Source organism: Pectinophora gossypiella, chromosome 13, assembly GCF_024362695.1.
Source record: "Pectinophora gossypiella chromosome 13, ilPecGoss1.1, whole genome shotgun sequence".
NCBI lineage: Eukaryota > Metazoa > Arthropoda > Insecta > Lepidoptera > Gelechiidae > Pectinophora > Pectinophora gossypiella.
Window position 1 is genome coordinate 11,917,842 of NC_065416.1, and position 21,548 is coordinate 11,939,389.

Consider the following 21,548-nt stretch of genomic DNA (forward strand, 5'->3'; position numbering starts at 1 on the left):
TTTGACGTCTGGATGTCGCCGGTGTTTGGCGTCTTGGTGGCCGTGATTGCCGCACCCCTGGAGGGGTGCTGGTGGACTGGGCTTCCAAGGTTCTGAGGCGGGCGAGCATCGCTTCCATCTCGTCCCGTATTCGTCGGTTCGAAACCGGAGTACGGTCTCGACGCGAGCCATGACGTCGCTCGCGACTCCTAGCTGTGCTTCGACGTTGCTCACGTTCCGACATTTTTGATCGCGAGGTTACAACTTTAAACTAAAATCGGTGGGCACGTGGGATAGAACCACATAGATCCTATCCCACTTCTGATCTTACAAAAATTTCCCGAATTTACTTTTTTTAAAAAAACAACAATGAAAATCTGCACTATTTTTAATTTTAACAAAGAAAATGTAAAGTCAAATAAGAATTTTACGGAAAAGATAAAAACAAATAAATAAGTACGTAACAAAAATGTCGCAAACAGAACGTGTTCACTCGGCAACGGTTGGGCGCAAAAAGAGGGCGAGCGCGTGCGTTCGCTGCTATTTATGCAACTCAACCCCCGCCAGGTACCCCGCACCCTCTTCTTATCATCTTATCTTCTATAATAAAGTATTTAATTATTTATGTATTCAATACTTACTGCCCCGCCTAGAATAGGTACTTACATTGGGGTTGCCTTGTCAATGTCGCGATGCAAACCGGATCAAAATGTATTGTATTGTATTAACAGGTAGTATTTGAGTACTAGTTATTTGCATAGTATTCGCTTAAACAATACTCTTGTTAATTAATCTGGTTAAGACTAGTGACACGCGAAGGCGAACGAGCAGTAAACTCTGAAACACAAATTATTATTGCGAAAATGAGAATTTGAAATGTACCTAGTTATATTAAACCTGGACGTTGATTTAAATGAAATAAAGGTGCTAATTCCCGTAGACACCATCTAATTTTATTTTAAGTTGTATCCGTCATTTTCTTATCCGCCGAAAAGGAAAGGGACGGGTAATCGACAAGCATACAATTTATGGAACACACGTAAATTTTAAGCAAAAATCTAAAACAACCGTCTAAAATTTTTACATTGACCAATAACTCTACAGAATTAAGTTGACAGCACACGTCAAACGGTTTACATACCAGAAAGATACCATTTTGATTCGCCCAGGTTATCCATTACCCATTATATCCATTTACTCATTCCAATATCTATTTACTCATTCTTCCTAAAATTAAGAGCTGTCAATCGTCCGTCCTTTTCATGTTCAGCGGATAAGAAATTGCCTTTGTGTCTGTAGGAATTGGGGCCAATACCTTGCTTAATAAAAAATAAACTTGCTTTCCTAATTAATAAGTTTAATTTAGAAACATTATTGTTATTTTTGTATACAGTTTGTTTTGTTTGTTAAAAACATCACGAAATTTCACTTACTACCTTCCTGATACATCATTTTCGCTAATTTCTCTCTTATCAAAACCTCCACACATGCTCGCCGGTTTAGAATATTCTTGACCTGGCCTTTCATAAAACTTCCTATTATAATCATCCTTTTATAAACCTTTATTCGAAAGTGTTTCGTTTATTCAGATAATATATGTTTGGCATTCACCACAGCCAAAATAACAATCCTTTCAGCATCTATTAACTTAATAGCTTCTTAACCTTTACAATGGGATAGACTTTTAAATGTTAAAACTACTTAGAGAGTCGAACAACTATCACGCTCATGTTGTACCATATTCGCCAAATCATGATGACTGACTGACTGCGTCTACCGTGTGACCGTACATAAGGTGTTTAAGTGTTTATAACCTAACACCTAGTAACAACGAAATGGTTCCAATTTCCTTTGAACCACGGCTAACAGAGGCTTTTGTGGTAATTGTCGAATTGCCCATCGTTTTACGGCCACCGTGGAAAATAGTTTAAAGTACAGTCGGAAAAGGAATGTGGTTTGATGATTTCTTCAATAGGTTTAGGAATGTCGGAAATGCGCAAGGAATGACAGAAAAGCGCGAGGGATGACGCGTCGCGTCTTCTGTTATTGTTTTTGATTATATTTTATTTATTACATAATATATTTTTTTATATCAGACCGTAGTCCATAATTTGTTACTAAGATGGATACTTAAAAAAGAACTATGTTAGTAACAATACATTAAATTAAATTTTTATATTGTTGATTGTGCGTTAATAGTTAACGCTAATTTTAAAAGGTGTCAAGTTGTTTTTATTCTTGTGAAAAAATGTGGTTTTGTGAATATATTTTTCCCGTAGACAAATTGGAATATTTTTTTAAAGTCGGTTTTCTATGCTACCAATGTATTATTAGGCTACAGTGAAAAAATAAAATGCTGCGGCCTTGAATTGAGATATTCTCGTGTCTTACTAACATGTTTTTAGTTTCGAACAAATTATCAATAAAGCTATCATTAAATTGTCAGTTTAAATCAAACCTTCAGCTTGATAGTTGCAAATATAACAAATCAATAATCAAATTATTCTCGCAGATTACCAGGTCCGCCGGAGCATTTGAATTATTGGCATTAACTTATTCAGTTAGAGTAATTAATCTAAACTGTCTTAGACAAATTTACGTTCGTTTAGCTATTTTAAATGTCAATGTGTTCACTTCTAATGAGAAGTGGAGACAGAAATGATATATTCGTACAATTGTTTCTTTGGGTTATTTATTTTGCTGACTATGCCCTATGTCGATCGTTAAGTACGGATAATGACTACGTCACGACTCCTCGCCTAGAAGTCAAATGTCTTCACTTAAGAGTTAACACTTCACATTACCGTCACTTTTCGTCATTTATCAGCAGGTTAATGACGATTATTGGAATTCTATGATTGTGTGAAAGTTTATAGATGGTCTTTTATTGATGTCTTTCTACACTTCTAAAGATAATATCCCCATCTTGCTGTAATATTATGGTGTTATGGGCTACTAACAAGTTCAGCAATACGTAGAGAATCACTATTGTCTAGTATAAACAGGGCTTTAGTTTTCCAAATACACACAGACAGAAATGATGATGATGTTTTAGATAGAGATGTGGTGTAAAAGGCGATATAGTGACTAAGATTGAGAAGGGAATGTAAGGTTGGTTTGGACACGTAGAGTGGATGAAGGATAATAGAATTGCGAAAGCGGTATATAAAGCGAAAGGTAGGGTTGGCAGAGGAAGACCTAGAAGGACTTATATTGACTAAATTGGAGATGTCCTCAGAAAAGGTTAGTACGATCTACTCTGAACCGGCGTGCCTGTATGAAGCGATTGATGAATGTGGAAGCAAGAGAATTGTGTCAGGATCGAATCAAATGGAATTCTATAGTCTCTGCCTCGGTGGGAAATTGTCGTGGCTTTATGTATGTATGTATGTTGTGTTATAAACATTAGCTTGCACTATTCACCTTAGGCAGCATGATCTGTGTTGAAGTCGGTTACAAACGGAAGTAGGTATGCTGCAACAACGTAAAAATGACACAAATCTAATTTTCGGTTTAGTCATAAAGCTTACTTAAAGTTATTGTATTTTCAACTAACGACTGAGCATCAATTCGCATCGGTTTAAACTACATTTCAAAAAACATTACCCTCATCCTTTGGAAGTCGGGTAAAAACGTATTTAAATCATTGTATCCATGTTTTAAAGACAAAAATATACTATCCAAATCGGTCGAGTAGCCCTCAAGTAGTTTATTTATGTAAATACATACATCATCACTAATTTAAGAGCCACGCTCTTGTTGGTGTAGCATTCTCCATTCTTGTCTATCAAAGGCCAATTCTTTCACTTCCTTATAAGACACGACGTTCACCTTTTCTTTAATCTGTTCCATGCAAGTTCTTCTTGGTCTTCCCTTTCCTCTCTTTCCTTGTAGCTTCCCTTCTATGGTGTTTTAATAAATTCATCGTGTATCATTAAGTGGCCAATCAGCTTGCCTCTTCTGTCCTCAGTAACTCTCAATATTTGCTTCTTTTCCCTTACTCTTACTATCACTTCTAAGGCCTCGAGTCTATCTCTGTCTTTCTGTGTCAGTGTCCAAGTTTTACATCCATAGAGGGCTATACTCCAAACGAAAAATATACATACATAGATTGTGCATTAGATAGGTACCTATCAGTCATCTTCAATACCAAAAATGTATGAAGACGACGACACGTATGAATCACAACATCCACATGGCTACTTAGTATACAAAAAGTCATACAAAAACTAAACTTCAACTAATAAGGCTTCGGGAGCCGAAAAAATCCGACGAGTGGCGAGTGGCGAAGTCGTGAAGTGCGCAGGAGTAACAAATAGAGTATTAGCGTATCTTAAAAGTTTACGTTTTTTCTGGATACCTACTAACTTATTTTTTGTTTCTAATCTTTTTCTAATATCTATTCATATAACACGCATAGTAGGAATCAAGTGTAGTTAATAGGCGCATTATTTTTGCCATGGTTTTCCATTATCAGATATTGTATGAATATTTGTATGTTGATCGAATCTCAGAAATAATAACAGAAAGCTCGGAGAGCTGGAGTAAATAGTTTATCTTGCGATAGATGTACCTTTGACCACCCCAATTGGGATATATGTGAGCTTATGTTATGTTACGCTACTATTTTAAGTACTATATCTACCTATCATTACCTACTATTTACACTTAGGCGCGTCGCTCACAAGAACGGGCGCACAATCTAGGTAGGCCTCGACACTACCGTGATGCGTGCCGCCGCCTCGACTGCGTGCCGAAGCCTTAAAGAAAGACCTTGGAAACTATACGTAAAATCCATTAAATCCAGGACGATATTGAGCATGATTTTGCCTCAAACAAAGAACAGCGCAATGTCGTAAAAAAATCATTCGAAATTTGAATTTCTATTTCGATAAAAAATACACCTAGACCCACTCTTTTTGACATCTAATCCAAATCTACAAAAACTGAGTTACACAGTTTCCCCACGGTCGTATGGTAATGCGCACCTGTCACTCAACCACCCACAGAGCACGGAACAGACGGCTAACTATCTGTTAGACCTGATTGCCTGCCAGAGCCGCCACTACCGTCGCTTCTAGCAGCTACTGGCAACAGCTGTCGGCTGCTTGGCAAATTAAAAGTCACTTTTCTGGTGAATTGTATGCTGACGTAGTGAATAGAGATTAGAATACCTAGATGTTGGCTTTTTGTTACTTGGTTAGAACGATTGAATTAATACAATATCAAGATCAGACCTTTCTCTACTACTATTGCAGGATTGCCAGCGTAATTTGAGTGACACCATGTTATGCATAAGTCTACAAAATTATCACCAACTATCCTACATTCCCGAGAAATGCATTTTCGGAGGTATCGAGTTTTCTGACAACACTAATAATATGTAATTAGAAAATAGGGGGGTTAAATGGTCACATTGAAGCAATTCATCTAAGAAAGTAATATTGCTATTTGACATTTGTTTGCATTGCGCACTTAATTTTATATGCGCAAGTGTCAAATTGAAATATTGCTTTTTTAGATGAATTGCTTCGTTGTGGCCATTGTAAGCCCCCCAGTACTTAAATATTGTATTCATCCTATCATAACGTAACTGGTAAGTAGATATATATGGCGTTCCGAACGCAAATTGTCTTGCAACAAAAAGTTACTTTAATGTTAAAGTCATGTTGTCGAGAACAATGTATCAAAGTGTTTGAGGATAGCTCCAATACCTGAGTAGCACCATGCGGGCCAGACGACGGGAGTCTCAGCGTCCAGGGCGCGGCGCGAGCTCAGCGACGCCAGCATCAGTTACGCAGCCCTGCCGCCGACCCGCGCCTCATCGCAACACCCTATGGAGTAGCATTCACCATCATCATCGGACCCTGATCACCTGACGGCACTATCATAGGCTGTTTGTTTGTACCGGGCATTAGGCATCAGTGACGGAAAGTCACTTTTAAACTTTCACGCACTTTAAACACAGTAAACTATCGACCCGTTCAAAGTTGTTTACTATCAGTTATGGATCTAAAATATTGATTTGGAAGGTTGGCTTGAAATTCGCTTTAGTAGTAGTAAAGTAAGACACTATGAGTTTAATTAGAAAATTTTCAAGGTTGTGCTCAAATGAAAGTATATTCGTAACTGTCGTTACAAGCCTTTGGCAGTTCAACAATAATTCTAAAACAAGAGTTGGTGAGGTTTCAAAACTCCGACGATTTGAATCAGAATGTTCAGGGATAATGAAATGGGTAAATTCCAGAAGCTTTTAATTGCAGCCAGTCATGCGTACCATTCTTTAAAACCAGTATTACATCACATAAACATTTGAAATTGATACTGTAACATTCAAAGCGGAATGAGAAGCATCACAAAAACAGTCCATTTCTTTTCGATTTCATTCAACAATCCTCTATAATAACCAGAGCAGCTGTTTCGGCAGTCAACATTAAAAACTACTTACTTATAATGAATTCGGCCCAAGTTCAATCAAATTCCAATGTACACCTCCGTGAACTAATGCCACAAAAAAGAAGTAAAAAAAAACTTTAAGTAGGTAGCTGAAAAATAAGTTTAATAAGTTCATGGTTTCATTTGCGTTCTAAGTCGAGGAAACGATTGTTTAGTTCTTAATTTTGTTGGAAGGTTTGAATAACCGAAGTGCTATGAAATGAAGACACTGAATTCCGAAAACTTAAGATGACGTGTTCCAGACGATGCTCTGGGGTATTGAAGTGGTAATAGAAATATAAAATGGAAAAAACATAATTTATGCGACTGAATAGTAAACGTTATTATACAATATCAAGATTGTTTTAGGTTTACGCGGTTATTATCATAATTAAAACACATAATAACGGGTTCTGAAGCCCCCCCTCCTCCGGGTTCTGAAACGTGTTCGCGTTTATATCCCTGATTTAAACGCGGTAAGAACCCGTTATTATGTGTTTTAATTTCAAGATTCTTTGGGGTGAAAGTTTACCTACAATAATAGTTTAATTTCGATACACAGGTCAATTTACTTTATTTTATTCATTTCTAAATTCGATACTATCTACAGGAAAAGCAGCTTTTTTTCTATTTTTCTTCAATTACCTATTGGGTGCCGGAAAACCGGATCGAGACGCCCATAATCGATTTCTCGGTTCAGATCACTTTTCTGATGCTGACAAACTGAGGTTAATACACTGTAGTCCATTATTTTTGGTCTTAAGATCGATTGCGATGCAAAAACCGTTCGGTTTTTGTGGTCGACGCTCGAAATCGTTTGATAGACGATTTTTTGAGAATAGACGGTCACAGTATTTAGCCGTTTAACCTTATTTGACCGTGACGTTAATTTCGCCACTATGTAGGTTTCATTCAGATTTTATAATTTGCACTGGATTTTTATGAGGTGAGACGGAAGTTATTACAAGTCACGTTAAAAATTAAATCAAATTAGATGGATACGTCTGAAGAAGAAATAGACTATTTTCTTCGTTTACTGTTTATCTTACATTCATTTTTAAATTAACGAGATAAGATTCAAGTTCAAATCTGTTAAGCTTCACCAAAAAACACAATAATCATTAATCAAACATTGTCAACAGTTTTTCTCAACACAATATTTCAAGGCAGACCTTCTATCTATCTATCTAACAATCTTTAAACGTTTTTTGAACTCTATCTAAGTTTCCTCAACAGCCGTACAACTTAACCTTCTTTCTTCTACACTTTACGTATCTCTTTCAATCTTCGTGCCAGGACCCCGATACCGACTCCGCCGGCGTGGTCGACGATTTCCCTCATTCAGCGCTTATCGCTATCGACCCACTAGGGTCGATTAATTCTTTCAAATATTTTTCCTCTCAGACGACGCCCTGAGCCGAGGTTCGCGCCCAACTGGGCACCCTCAGGCCTGTTGTGTTAAACGTTGTACCGGGTGAGAGCCTTCAGCGCTCCCCATTTGTCCGGCCAAGTAGTTAATGCCATCTGCGGCAAATCTACAATAAGTCACTTCAAAAAAAAAACAATCTTCGTGCACATAAACGTACCACTAAATATTGTCTAAATAGACATAATGATCGGTGTATAACTTTGCTAAGACCCACTTTCGACCATGGCCGGACATGCCGTGACAATGGTCGAATTTAAAACCGCTCTAGTTTCGAGCCGCGGGCGTGTTCTCGATGCACGCGCCAGGCTGCGCCCGCGCAGCGTAGAGGTAATGCTTTGCTTTTGGGAGTAACTACTACTTGTATATTGCACCTTCTTTTTAAATTCTCGGCGGCGTTGACCACGAGTCATTGATCATAGTATGACATTTGGAATACGAATCACTGCCATAGATAGACGTACGGTCACGAGTACTAATATGTATACACTTTGAAACCATGTCACATTAACATTTTTGACAAATTAAACCATAAGTCTTATTAAATATCAAATATGATAATGCGAGAGAGTTCTAAAGTGGGTACATGATATTGCTCATGACTGCACTGTCGAGGATGGTCTCAAGAATGCAGAATGAGGAAGAATGAGTCAATGAGAATAGTAACTGAAATATAGTTTAAAATGTTTGGATCAAAAGTATCTAATCTACATAGAAAAATGGTAAAGATTTTAAGTTGATAATTATTGCGATAAACATTACAACACTATAAATCACTTTTTTGTTTATGACATTACAAATTATAACATGAAACTAAGGTAGTACGGATCGTAAATGTATTTTTTGTTTCCCTGCCAATCTAATTGTTATTCAAGGTTGTATTGATTTACTTACGTTGTTAACTAGATGAATGATTACAGTGTTGTTAAGGTCAATGTTAAGTGTAGAGGTAGTTTCGTTACCTAAATGGTATCAACAACAGCTTGCAGCCTGTTTACATTAGCCGAATGAACAAACGAAAATAAGACACTCCGCGAGAGTTCAGTGAAGACGGACCTTTATTTCACACTTCTTATGTGTGGAAAATCTAGCAAAAATATTTAGGTCCCGTGACGTAAGTAGGACTAACTCGGACTTATGGTACCTTAACTAGACAGGTGCTGAGCATACTACAGATTAAAATACTGGATTAACATGCCATAAATTAGTACTGCAGTGTTAAGGACTTAGTAGATTCCGTGTTTAGATGTGGTTCTTGCTTCGTATATTTTTGTCAAAAAATGTTTTTTCCACCGCCGAATCCTCGCTCCAACTCCCGCGCAGCGCGTACCCGAAGCGTGCGCCCGCGCCGCGCGCCAGGTGCGGGTCGTGCGCGCGCTCGTAAACGCTCGCTCGTCAATTGCGCGCAATCGCCGCTTTTTTCCGACCGCGCTCGCTCATTAGAGAAAAGACACGCGAGCGGGGTGACGCGCATAGGATGATCTTTTAACGTGTTGAGGTGGTATTTATTTAGTGTGTTTTGGGTCGATAATTTGTGTATTTTTGCTGAATTATATTTTGATGTGTATGTTTTAATGGACGTTGTAATCTTACTAATAAAGCCGTACTTTGGGCTAGTCACCGCTATCTGCAGTATGACACTAAGTATAAATATTGCAGAATCAGCTCCGTGAGTCCTTTGTTCTTCATATCAGTCAATACAGACGGTGCTGTAGGAGGCATGTCAGGAAAGGCATCCGAGGTTAATCTACATATAAGTCACTAATAAGTCACGTTGGATAAAAAGCAGAATCTGTCCTTCGAATGAAGTTTCAAATATTAAAGAATATAAGGATTATTTTTGTTTCTTTTTCATTTTTGCTCATGAGGTGGGTTCGATATTCTAAATTGACGGCAACAAGATTCTAGTCTGTTCTAGGTTACGGGGTCAGATATATTTTCATTTATATTTAGTTTGGCCATGCTGGGCCACCAAGTAGAGAGAAAAAGGATTTTTTTTTTTCTTGGTTTAAACTACAATCAGTACTCTAGACTATAAGCAGTTTCGTTAAGTGGATAGATGACGTGTCAGGAGCCACAACCAATGTCACAGCCTCCCACTTTATACGACATGGCTTCTCTTCAGTCGTTTCACCACATTTACGAGGTCTATAAGCTCTGATGCGAGGGGATTCGGATGATCGGCTAGCCGCTCTAGATGTTTCTTTTGGTAATTTTTAAGAGAAAAAGGATAAGGATTAATTTTCTAACAAACGGTAAACAAATAAGTGTAAATATATAAAACTTTGAAGACCCGTGGGACCCAGGAGCCGTGGTAGCCCAGTTGGTAGAACGCTTGCCTCTCACTTTGAGGTCGCAGGTTCAAAACCAGCACAGTCCTAAACCAATGATTGTCAAATTTGTTTTCGAATTCATGTTTGTGAAGGGAAACATCGTGAGAAAACCTAAATTTCCGAGAAATGTATTTTTGGAGGTATGTGACCTAACCTGTATTGGGTTGGTTTTCCCTTCGCGGGTTGGAAGGTCAGGCAGGCAGTCGCTTCTGTAAAAAACCGGACCTGTCAAACGTTCAGGTTAGGTAAGCTGACCCTGTGACGGGATAATAAGGGAGATGATAAAACTTTGAAGACACCTTATATAATAAAGAAGAAAAAGTCTGCCCTCCTAAGAATACCAAACGTCCGATCCCCAAGCTAACCTAACTGTATTCACAATCCTCCGACCACTTCACACTAGCACGTCATTTAGCAAAAACCGTTCTAAGAATCAACCTGTATACAAGTCTTGTGTAGAAAGCGGTGCCAATTACGCGGACTGCTACCGTCGCTCGGCCACCCTAGACGATCAAGCCACTTTGTGACATCCTGTATCTCAATCCGACCTGGAAACGTGTGCAGGGGCCGAGTAATGAAGACGTCTGGCTAGTAGTTTAAAATCTGTGATCAGAAAAAGTTGGTTCAAACGTGCGGTGTTGATTTAATGTCGCAGTCGTTTACTCAGACGCTTGTAACCTGCATGGTTTGTCTAAGTTCATTCTTGATACGAATAAACACATCTGTCTTCCCTACCGGAGTATAAAACAAGTGTTTCATTTTGTATCTCTATAATTAAAAAATAAACAAACGTCAAAATCTATTATTCGAAATCAGAACAAAAAAGTACTACTACTTTTCATTGTACAACTCCAAAACTTAGTATAATTATGTTGTAATAATATTGTTATTATCAATGTGTCAGTCAATGTCATAATACATCATCATCATCACCAGCCCATTAACGTCCCCACTGCTGGGGCACGGGCCTTCCCTATGGATGGATAGGGAGATCGGGCCTTAAACCACCACGCGGGCCCAGTGCGGATTGGTGGTTATTAACGACTGCTAATGCAGCCTGGACCAACGGCTTAACGTGCCTTCCGATGCATGGAAGAGCTCGAGATGAAAAATGTTTTTGTGGTCACCCATCCTATGACCGGCCTTTGCGAAAGTTGCTTAACTTCAACAATCGCAGACCGAGCGCGTTAACCGCTGAGCCACCGAGTTCCTTATAATACTCACAATACATATTATAAGCTAAAGACTATATACCCAATTGGGGTAGTCAGAGGTACATCCGAATGAACATTATCTTCCGTATGGCAAGATGAACTAAGTACTCAAGCTTCACCTAGCTTTCTGTAAGACTAACGTGACAGATGGTGAGCCGTATCGCCGTTTACAATAGTAGAGCTAATTATGTTAGTAAAAATTACATGTTATAATAATTTCACTCTAAGCTATTTTAATCATGACTTCCTCGACTATATAGATATATATAAATAACATAAAGTACAATCAGATGCAACGATAGATTCAACCGAGAAGTCAATCCGATTGAACGTATTATTTACATCAGCCGCACCTCTAGTCCTCGTGTTTATAATTTAACTATAAATTACTAGGAAGTTCGGCTAGTTATCTAAGTAACGCCAACTTGTAATGAAAATGCCTGTTCCTTGCCCGTGACTAATAGAAAATTTTAATTGACCGCCTCTACAGGCCCTATCCTACGATGCTAAAGGCTTTAACACATCGAACTCGATTCAGTAGCGTCATAGATGATTTAATTCGGAGAAGGGACAGACTTTGAAGACGTCTACATTCATTCATCATCATCAATTTAAGAGCCACGCTCTTGTCGGTGTAGCATTTTCCAATCCAGTCTATCAAAGGCCAATTACATACATTCATTCACACACATTCATAAATTCATTTTTTTATATATTCTACATTCATTAAGATATTATTTTTTGCCTAGCATTGTCGACAATGCAGCAATGCAGCAAATGCCAATAGAAATATTATTCGAAAGTCAAAAAAATACTGAAAACCTGAATACTGCTGTTAGATTAAAAAAAATGTCATTGTAATTAATTTTGTTATTGTAAGTACCTATTTTCAATAAGAACCGACCAACAACATTCTCTTGGAATTTATATCCTAAGTTATGTCAAGAAGAAACTACTTTTTGGTGATTGTTATTATTATGTTGTTAGTGTTTATTTCTGATATGCAGTAAAGAATAAGGTAAGTATTGTATTAAAATGAAGACTCAAACCGAATCGCGCCATGTTATCTCTCATTCTATGTGGCCATACCTTTATAAATATCTGCCACTTTCACGTTAAATGCGATCTTTTAGTTTCACTTTAATTTTAATGGTATGCAGACATAAATTTTATTGCGAGAAACATTATTTAGTAGGTTCTTATTTATTTTCTATTTTTAAACAGTTTATTGTACACAGAAAAGACATAAAGACAAGTATTTACGAGTTTTTTTTTTATTATGATTGATGTTTAAATAATACAACTTCAAATTGTTTTTCTACATAATATTAAGCTAAACTTAAATTTTACGAATTTCGCTACGAATATTCGTGACTTATTTATTACTGAATTCAAATTCGACCTGGGGGGTTAAATTGGCCACATCGAAGCAATTCATCTCAGAAAGCAATATTGTTTTTTGACATTTGTTTGCATTGCGCACTTACTTTTATATGCGCAAATGTCAAATTGTAATATTGCTTTTTTTAGATGAATTGCTTCGATGTGAACTAACTGAACTGTAACATGATACGCTATCAACATGTATCGATATCGGTCGATGTTCATCGACTAGGGCTCTATCGTTCTTGTTCCGTATCGGTATGAAATTTATGAATGGCACTGGAGTGCGGTAGGTGAACTAGCGATTATTATTAATAGGGAGGGGACATATCGTTGTGGGAGGTCGATGTTTGCGTAATCAGCTGGGTAAATGTCATTGGGGTTATGTTTTATGCTGGCACTGGCATCTTATAAATAAATAGAGTCACATTCACCAAGGAGTTTTTCTAAAAAAACATCCGAACCGTGCAGTATTAAGTTCGGTCCCTCAAATTAAGATGTTATGGCCGTTCAAATAAAGTGCAATATCAGTTGTATAGTGTCGTTACTCGCCGTTACTTGTGACAAGATGCGTCGCGGACACTTTTTACTGAGATTGGTTGTCTATTTGTTATATGAAGTCTATGAGTGCTGGGGACAAAATACATAAAGGTGTCAGAGAGAAGGCAGCGCGCAATATAAGGGCAAGACAGTATTGACTCAAGTTCCAAATTCAAATCTGGAATGTGATCATGTAACTCAGTTTCTATCTTCACGTGTAGTATAGGTAGAATCCTGTTCTGTGATTGGTCAAAATGTTAAAGAATTGACAGTAGTTGGTGGTAGTTTGCACCAATCACAGGGTAGGATTTATATGATAAAAGTTGGTGAGTTACAAGATTTGTCATCGGGAATTCGGTAGACTGACGTTGTGATTGACAGAACTAGTGATGTGCCGTTCCCGGGAATATTCCCACATTGGGAATGTTTCCGGCAGTAAAAAGACGGAAAAGTTAAAAAGAGCTCTATTACCTAATCTTTAGGCAGATAAAATTAGAGTTCAAGAAAGAACAATTTGAAAATACATAAAGTATTGCACCTACATTACTTTTTCAACCTTAAATTTACTGTGTTAAGTGTTAATTTATACCTGTACTGCCTGACGTGAATTTGACACATCTTAAACCCATTATGGGTTTCAGTGTCGTAATGTAAGAATTTTATAATATCTTTTGTAATGAATAAATAAAAAAAAAGAAATGCAGCCAGTATCCTTACTATTAAAGAGATGTTACAACAGGAAAATTCCCACTTTGGGAACATTTCCAGAAACGGTACATCGATGGACAGGACATGAGAATGCAGAACGACAGACTGAAGCACAGAAGACAACCTACTCCAGAAAATGGTGTAATCATACTACGTCCAGAAGAAGCAGGCTGCATGAGTAGTTGGATGCTCACTGGTAGAAAATGCTAATAGAGAAGATCCTTCGTATTCCGATTTGATGTTCCGTAAGGCTTCATCATAATCACACCTATATTTTCCTGGGTCTGCTACGATGTCTATGCTTAGGTATATGTAGGCAAGTCTAAACAACAAAAGAAGGCTACAGAAGAAATTGAAGAGGTGAACGTGACGAAAATTGTCAGCTTAAAGAATTAAACAATTTATTACATCGATAAAAACATAATTTCCATTCGATTAATAATTCCTATTCCCACTAATGTCACTTATTTGTGCTTTGAATTTATTATTAGCGAAAATTCACACCGTTTTCTATTACCTTTAACTAATCATTTATCATCTGATCAATTTTATTAGCGGCTTTCACAAAATGCAAATCAAATATCAACCGACACATCCAACTCAAAAGAGACTAATAACAACAAATCACTGCACACATCAACACCGACATCTCATTACACGTATCCAAACAATATCAGTACTCAAATACAACATTAAATTCAATATTACTTATGCTTTCATGTTTTATTCATGTTTATTAGCATATGGCATAAGGCATCGTAACGTGTTTCAGCACATCACTAATAAGGCCCCACAGGTAGGGGCTACCTCGACTTGTTAGGCTAAGGCCCCAAGTGTAACATGTCTAGGCCCCGCTGACGCCTGTGGGGATTCGGTAGAGGGGGGCAGGGTAGGTCAGAATCGTAGAGCTCTCAGTTCGACTGAACTGGTCATACATCAAGTTCACGTTACATACGATCGCTTAGTACTAATGGGAGTGGTTTAGTTTTGTATGTTTAACAGATGTTTTTGCTATCTTTCCAACAGCTTGTTTTTATAACTTTTTATTAAAAGAAATATAAAAAAATAAAATAAAAATTAATTTTCAAAAAAAGAAAAATATAAGAAGTATATAAAATAAAAAGAAAAAAGTAGAGAAGATATAAAAAAGATTATTTTTTGATTAGATTATGAAAGATTATCACACACTTAATCGATATCTGAAATCCGGAATCATAGTGGCTTTACAACTAGTTCCATTTATCTGAATATTTTATTAACATTTCTCTCTTAAAACACGGTATTAAAACTAAATTCCACATAACATTGACACTACCTAACTCGTTTTGAGATTTCTGCTGCATAAATGCATTTACTACCACAAACGCAAATTATGGCGATGTAGTATTATTCGTTTTCTATGGCGATACAGAGATACGGCTCTACGTATCTCGATGGTCTAATTTAACAGAAAGCTCGGTGAAGCATGAATACTTACATCATCAGAAACAGAATCATTTATTCATTATTTGATTCAAACTTGTTGAAGGTCATACGACCACTAATGTGCTTTTCCGGGGAATGTTCCCAAATTAGGAAAGGAACCTTTCGTAAAAACTCTTTAGTAATAATGACACTGGCTGCTTTCTTTCAAATTTTTCTTTCTAGAACTCTGATTCTATCTAGCTAAAGACTAGATAACACCCCCCCACTTCCCACCGTCCCCCTGCCGTTATTCATTATAATTACCAAAACGGTGTGTTCACGTGCCCTCACTGTGCGCGGGAGTTCACTGTAAAGATAGCCTACATAAGCCATCTTCGGGCGCATCAGCGTCGTGCCGACTAGGAGTCGAAGTGGTCGCCATGGCCGAAATCGGTCGGAGATCATCAATCAATCAGATAATAAAGCTCTTTTTACATAAATTTTGCACCTGTTTACTGCCAAAGTACATTCGGTACTTCACAGATTACAATACCCCTTTCCCAAAACCATTTGACAGATTTATGACCGCAACATTTTTAAACAACACCAATTCATTAAGCTTGGAACACTAGCGTTGTAGGTTTTAAATTAATGATCGGGTCGAAGGTAAGACGCGGCGAGATCAAAGCGGTATAACTGTATGATTTATTGCAGACGCCGACCTAGCGTGGACATGACGAATAAATTATACTAGGGCTTAATAACGACCTCACAATGCGTTGTCGAACGGACGATGAAAGCTTAGGAGCGATCTGCCGTTATCTAGAAGGGAAAATGTTGAAATGTGGGGGTCTGAACAGGTCATATTATTAAGGATTTCATTTAAAAAAAATAAATAAAAATAAATATTTTTTTTTGTGATAAAGGCCCCCCCTAGTTGCACCTTTAATCCAAAAAAATATAGGTATTATTTATTATTGCAATAATAATTACATAAGACTTTCATATGACAGAATTTTAGTTTTACATAAAATGCTCATTGTGGTGTTTTTAGACCCCTGCGGAATCTGTTCTTATATTTCGATATTTCTTTTCAATGTCCCTTTAGCGGTAACTAACTATAGCAGAATAATACCTTTCTCAGTCAAAATTGAATATGATAATGGATTCTTAGAGTACAGAAGTTCATTGAATCAATAAAATTAAAAATATCCTTTTCTGTCTCGCCGATCGGCGATCGTATCAATAACTTATGTCGATATACATAATATGTACGTATAAATTCAGCAATAAAAATAACTATTGGGAAACTTAAATTAAGACATAAAAGAAATAAATGTTAAATCATTCGGTAGCCACATAGTTTGTCTCCGTCCCGTGTCATAATGGAGCCATTAATATATTCTTTTAAAGCAATACGTTGAACGCTACTTGTAACGAACCAAGTATAATACACTGCAACACGCTATACATTTCATCAACAATGTACCTTTTTTAGGGTTCCTTGTTGAACCTAAAGTGCGGCACGCTATGGTCTCTTGACATTTGGCCCGCTCATGAAGTTTCGTATTAATTAATAAATATATTGACGAGGCAAATTGCTGTACTTTATTATTTCAAACCAGCTATAATAGCGTGCTAGTTTATTAATCGACGTAATCGATATTGGGATAGACAAATTCGTAGGTTGACAGAAGAACCTCAAATAATTTTTTGTATTTGTTTTTTAAAACTGGAATTGAACTGTGTTTGTGACAGTCTTCAAGCCTTCTATTCACAGTTAGAAAAAGCCATCTGTGTAGAAAATATAAATACATATAGAAAACTCCGACGCGGCAAGACTGAAATCATTTCTAAAAGTCTTAGTTACATTATTATTGTTTATTGGTATTAGCACAGCAGCCATAAAACTCCAAACATCAGGTTCAGTATTTAATATAAGTAGGGGCGTGAAGCAGGGCGATCCTCTTTCTCCTAAGTTGTTTAATAGCACTTTGGAAGAAATGTTTCAGCAGTTAGTGCCTGTCTGGGAGGACTGCGGTATTACAGTCGGCGAGTCGAAGCTAACCAATCTTCGTTTCGCCGACGATATCGTTTTATTTTCCACGTCAGCTCTCGAGTTGCAACGGATGCTACAAGACCTTAGTACAGCAAGCCTTGGGGTTGGACTGAGGATGAACATGTCGAAGACCAAGCTAATGACCAATACCACAGAGCACAGGATGGAAGTAGATGGTGAAAGTATTGCATATGTCCAGGAATATGTCTATCTGGGCCAAGTAGTCTCTTTCCAGACCAGACAGGAGAAAGAAGTCGAAAGACGAATTGAAAATGCCTGGAAGAGCTACTGGTCCATGAAGGATATGATGAAGGGTGATCTTCCGCTATCCTTGAAGCGCAAACTCATGGACATGTGCAATCTTCCCATTCTCACCTACAGCGCTCAGACTTGGTCTTTGACTGACATCCAGTCCAAACTCAAGGTTTGCCAGAGAGGAATGGAACGCAGCATCCTTGGTGTTAAATTGATCGATCGGATCCGAAACACCACGCTGCGTTCCAAAACAAAAATAGCAGACGTAGCGAGAAAGGCTGCCTGCTTGAAATGGGACTGGGCTGGACATGTTGCCCGAATGACCGATGACCTCTGGGCCAAAAAAGCTACAGAGTGGGTTCCTGCAAGTGCTGTCAGATGTCGGGGAAGGCCACGGAAAAGATGGCGCGACGAGTTAGACCGCTTCTCGAAACGGTGGCGCGAACAAGCTGGGAACAGGGAGGAGTGGAAGAAGGGAAGGGAGGCCTTTGCCCTGCAGTGGGACATTGAGGGCTATTAATAATAATAATAATAATTGGTATTATTCTTATTAATTAGCGTGCCTAACAAATATACACTACGTTACTATGTTAGGCTTTTCAACTATGACCAACAAATTGACTTTCGCTATGCTAAATAAAATAAAATATCCGTCATTTAAACTTTAAAACTCACTTCACGCAGACACTTCAGAAACTTCATTTTATTTTTATGTACCTCACGTTTCGCATACGGAACCGCTGAAGCGCAGTTCCAGTCGCGCTTGCCGAGTTTTTTTCGACATCAATTGGAGAAATGTATTCAGTACAATTATGACTAATTAATGGTCGTATTTCAGTACGCGTCGCGATCCATTGCACCGGCGCACTGTCATTACATTGATTGATGCTTGTTAACGAAACAATGTACATTGAACTCTAATGATATTTTTAACCTAATTAATAATGATATCAAATAATCATCAATTTGACGATTTCATTTGCCATCGGCTCATCGGCTCCCTTTTGAAAGGCGCGAAATCGATAATGGCTTCTATTCTTTTGTTGTTAAGAGTTATTTATATGAGAGATGTGATTAGAAATGGTTAATTAAGTTATAACAAGTATGTCTGTGTTACATTATAATTTGACAAGGGATTACATTTTGAGAAATGTTATTGAGTTATTGAGAGGGCTGGCTTCCTTGTGTTTTTGTATTTATTAAACTAGAAAAGAGAGAGAGAGAGAGAGAGAGACTAGAAAAGTACCTACATATCGTCGCCATATTGAAAACCTCGTAAAATGATTTTTACTTTAAGCACAGAATAAGGAATCTATGGAAAACAAACACTCAGAATTGAATTTTTCTTATTTATTTCATATTTAACCCAAAAAAATGTATATAGGATTATTATGACATTAGAACAAGTACCAAACGCCGTTGGGTAAGCCGTGGTAGCCCAGTCGGTAGAACGCTTGCCTCTCACTTTGAGGTCGCAGGTTCGAATCCAGTACAAGCCTAAACCAATGATTGTCGAATTTGTTTTCAAATTCATGTTTGGATCATAAATGATTATCACGTGTTCAGTGGTGAAGGAAAACATCGTGAGGAAACCCACATTAATTTCGATAAATGCCTTTTTGGGAGGTTTGTGAGCTAACCTGTATTGGGTTAGTTTTCCCTTCGCGGCTTGGACAGTCAGACAGGCAGTCGCTTCTGTAAGAAACCGGACCTGTCAAATCTTCAGGTTAGGTAAGCGGACCCTGTGAAAAACGGGATAATGCTATGGAGATGATGAAGTACCTAAAGCTGAAAGAAAAAAATTGTATCAACAAATCAGAAATCAGAATCATTTATTCAACGTAATTATCCTGGATAAACTTGGTGAAGGTCAATGTAACATTTTTGAATTTACGTCATTTCGCAAGGTGTTATGGCTGAGGAGAAGAAATGACAGAAAACTGCAACAGCAACACATCTTTTAAATCAGTGAGTATACATTACAAGTTATTTAATAACTAGATGAAAATTGATTATACGTTTTATAAGTATGTCTTTTAAGATGAATATAACTATGTTCTGTCCTTATTTAATGGGTATTCATGATGATTTTTTATTTGAGAGAAATATTTATGTAGTTACCTATCTGTTACAATTAAAAATCTCGAGTATATCATACAAATACTTGAATAATGAAATCATTTAAGCAAGCAGACGTCAGTGCCGGAACAGACAAAGCATGTGGAGCGAGGATGTGCGGAGGCCGGGCCAAGGTTCGACGGCGGGTGTTGCCTTTTGTTCCTTAGCCTATTATTGCGGTAATTATTACAACTGTATTATTTGTAGCTGTGATCTATTGCAGGATAGGTTTAAACATAGTCTTAGCGCTTGCGCAGTTCTAGAGGTAGATAATATCTGGTCAAGTAATGATTGCCATGGGCGGCAAATATGCGATAATTCTACAATAAGTCACGTCAAAAAAAGGTTCTCAATCAAAATGTTAGATAGAAAAGAATCGATCGACCTAATATCGACTGATACATCACTATGGTCATAAACGTCACAACATTAGCTTACGTACTTTGACAGGTCTAATTCTTACCGCGCGTTGAGACGATTGTAAAATGTCATCTTTATTTTAGGGGTTAAAAGAGCCACATCGAAGCAATTCATCTACAAAAGCAATATTGCAATTTGACATTTGCGCATATAAAAGTAAGTGCACAATGCAAACAAATGTCAAATAGCATAATTGCTTTTTTAGATGAATTGTTTCGATGTGGCCCTTTTAACCCCCCTGGTCATTCTGTTTGAGGAGCATGGTGGCGCAGCGGTAAACGCGCTCGGTCTGCGATTGTTGAAGTTAAGCGACTTTCGCAAAGGCCGGTCATAGGATGGGTGACCACAAAAAAAAAGTTTTTATCTTGAGCTTCTCCGTGCTTCGGAAGGCACGTTAAGCCGTTGGTCCCGGCTGCATTAGCAGTCGTTAATAACCATCAATTCGCAGTGGGCCCGCGTGATGGTTTAAGGCCCGATCTCCCTATGCATCCATAGGGAAGGCTCGTGCCCCAGCAGTGGGGCCGTTAATAGGCTGATGATGATGGTCATTCTGTTTAATATTACCTACAGAGATTCTTTTTAAATACCTTTGCAATCGAAGATGTTATCGAACATATTCCCCCACGCTGTCCTTTCCAGTTGATTGAGGTGAAGCATATGTGCTCTGTGTATTGTTATGTGTGTATACCTATAAATAGGTTTGCGTTTGTACATGTTTTTTTCAATTGCGAGATTGGTTCGGTTGCAGCAAAACCACTGTCTTCTTCTTCTATCATGTGGGTTGTGAGGTGGATTACCAACCTCATCAACCCATAGGCATGGTAGGCTGTTTAAATATGTTATGTGTGTGAGTATATAAATAGTTTTGCGTTTGTTCATGTCTTTACACTTGCGAGATTGGTTCACAGCACAACCACTCCTTTTAAATCTGCAGTCTCCAAAATAAGAATAGCGCCCATGCTGTTCAACCTCTGGTAGGCGAGGAACAGGAAGAAGAAGAATTATGTTTTTTGTCTTCACTCAACCAATAAAGTCCATTTCCCTTTGAACAAAATTCGAATTTTCCATGTAAAACCTTCCGCGGGGGGGCGGCGTGCGCGTCCTACAAGCGACCTTCGTGAGAGGTCGCGCGGGTGACCGGCCACCTCAACATTAGCATACAGACAAAGCCAGCTATGAATAAAGACGGTTGACGTACGACAGTACGGGGGATGGATGCTAAAATGCTGCTTGAAATTGGGTTTTTATTTACTACTGTCTAAATGGCGAATGAG

General features: G+C 37.9%; 1 protein-coding gene across 4 annotated transcripts in view; it reads right to left on the reverse strand.

Annotated features, from left to right (window-relative positions):
* The window catches only part of LOC126372159 (polyhomeotic-like protein 3), a 476,807-nt gene that overhangs the window by 165,942 nt on the left and 289,317 nt on the right, over nt 1-21,548 (reverse strand). Inside the window, exon 2 of one of the 4 annotated variants that reach the window (XM_050017798.1) lies at nt 5,694-5,813. The exons of the other annotated variants lie outside the window; for them this stretch is intronic. Within the exon in view, the coding sequence (XP_049873755.1) occupies nt 5,694-5,769 (76 nt within the window). The 5' untranslated portion in view covers nt 5,770-5,813. The remainder of the gene's footprint in view (nt 1-5,693; nt 5,814-21,548) is intronic. 4 annotated transcript variants of the gene reach the window in all.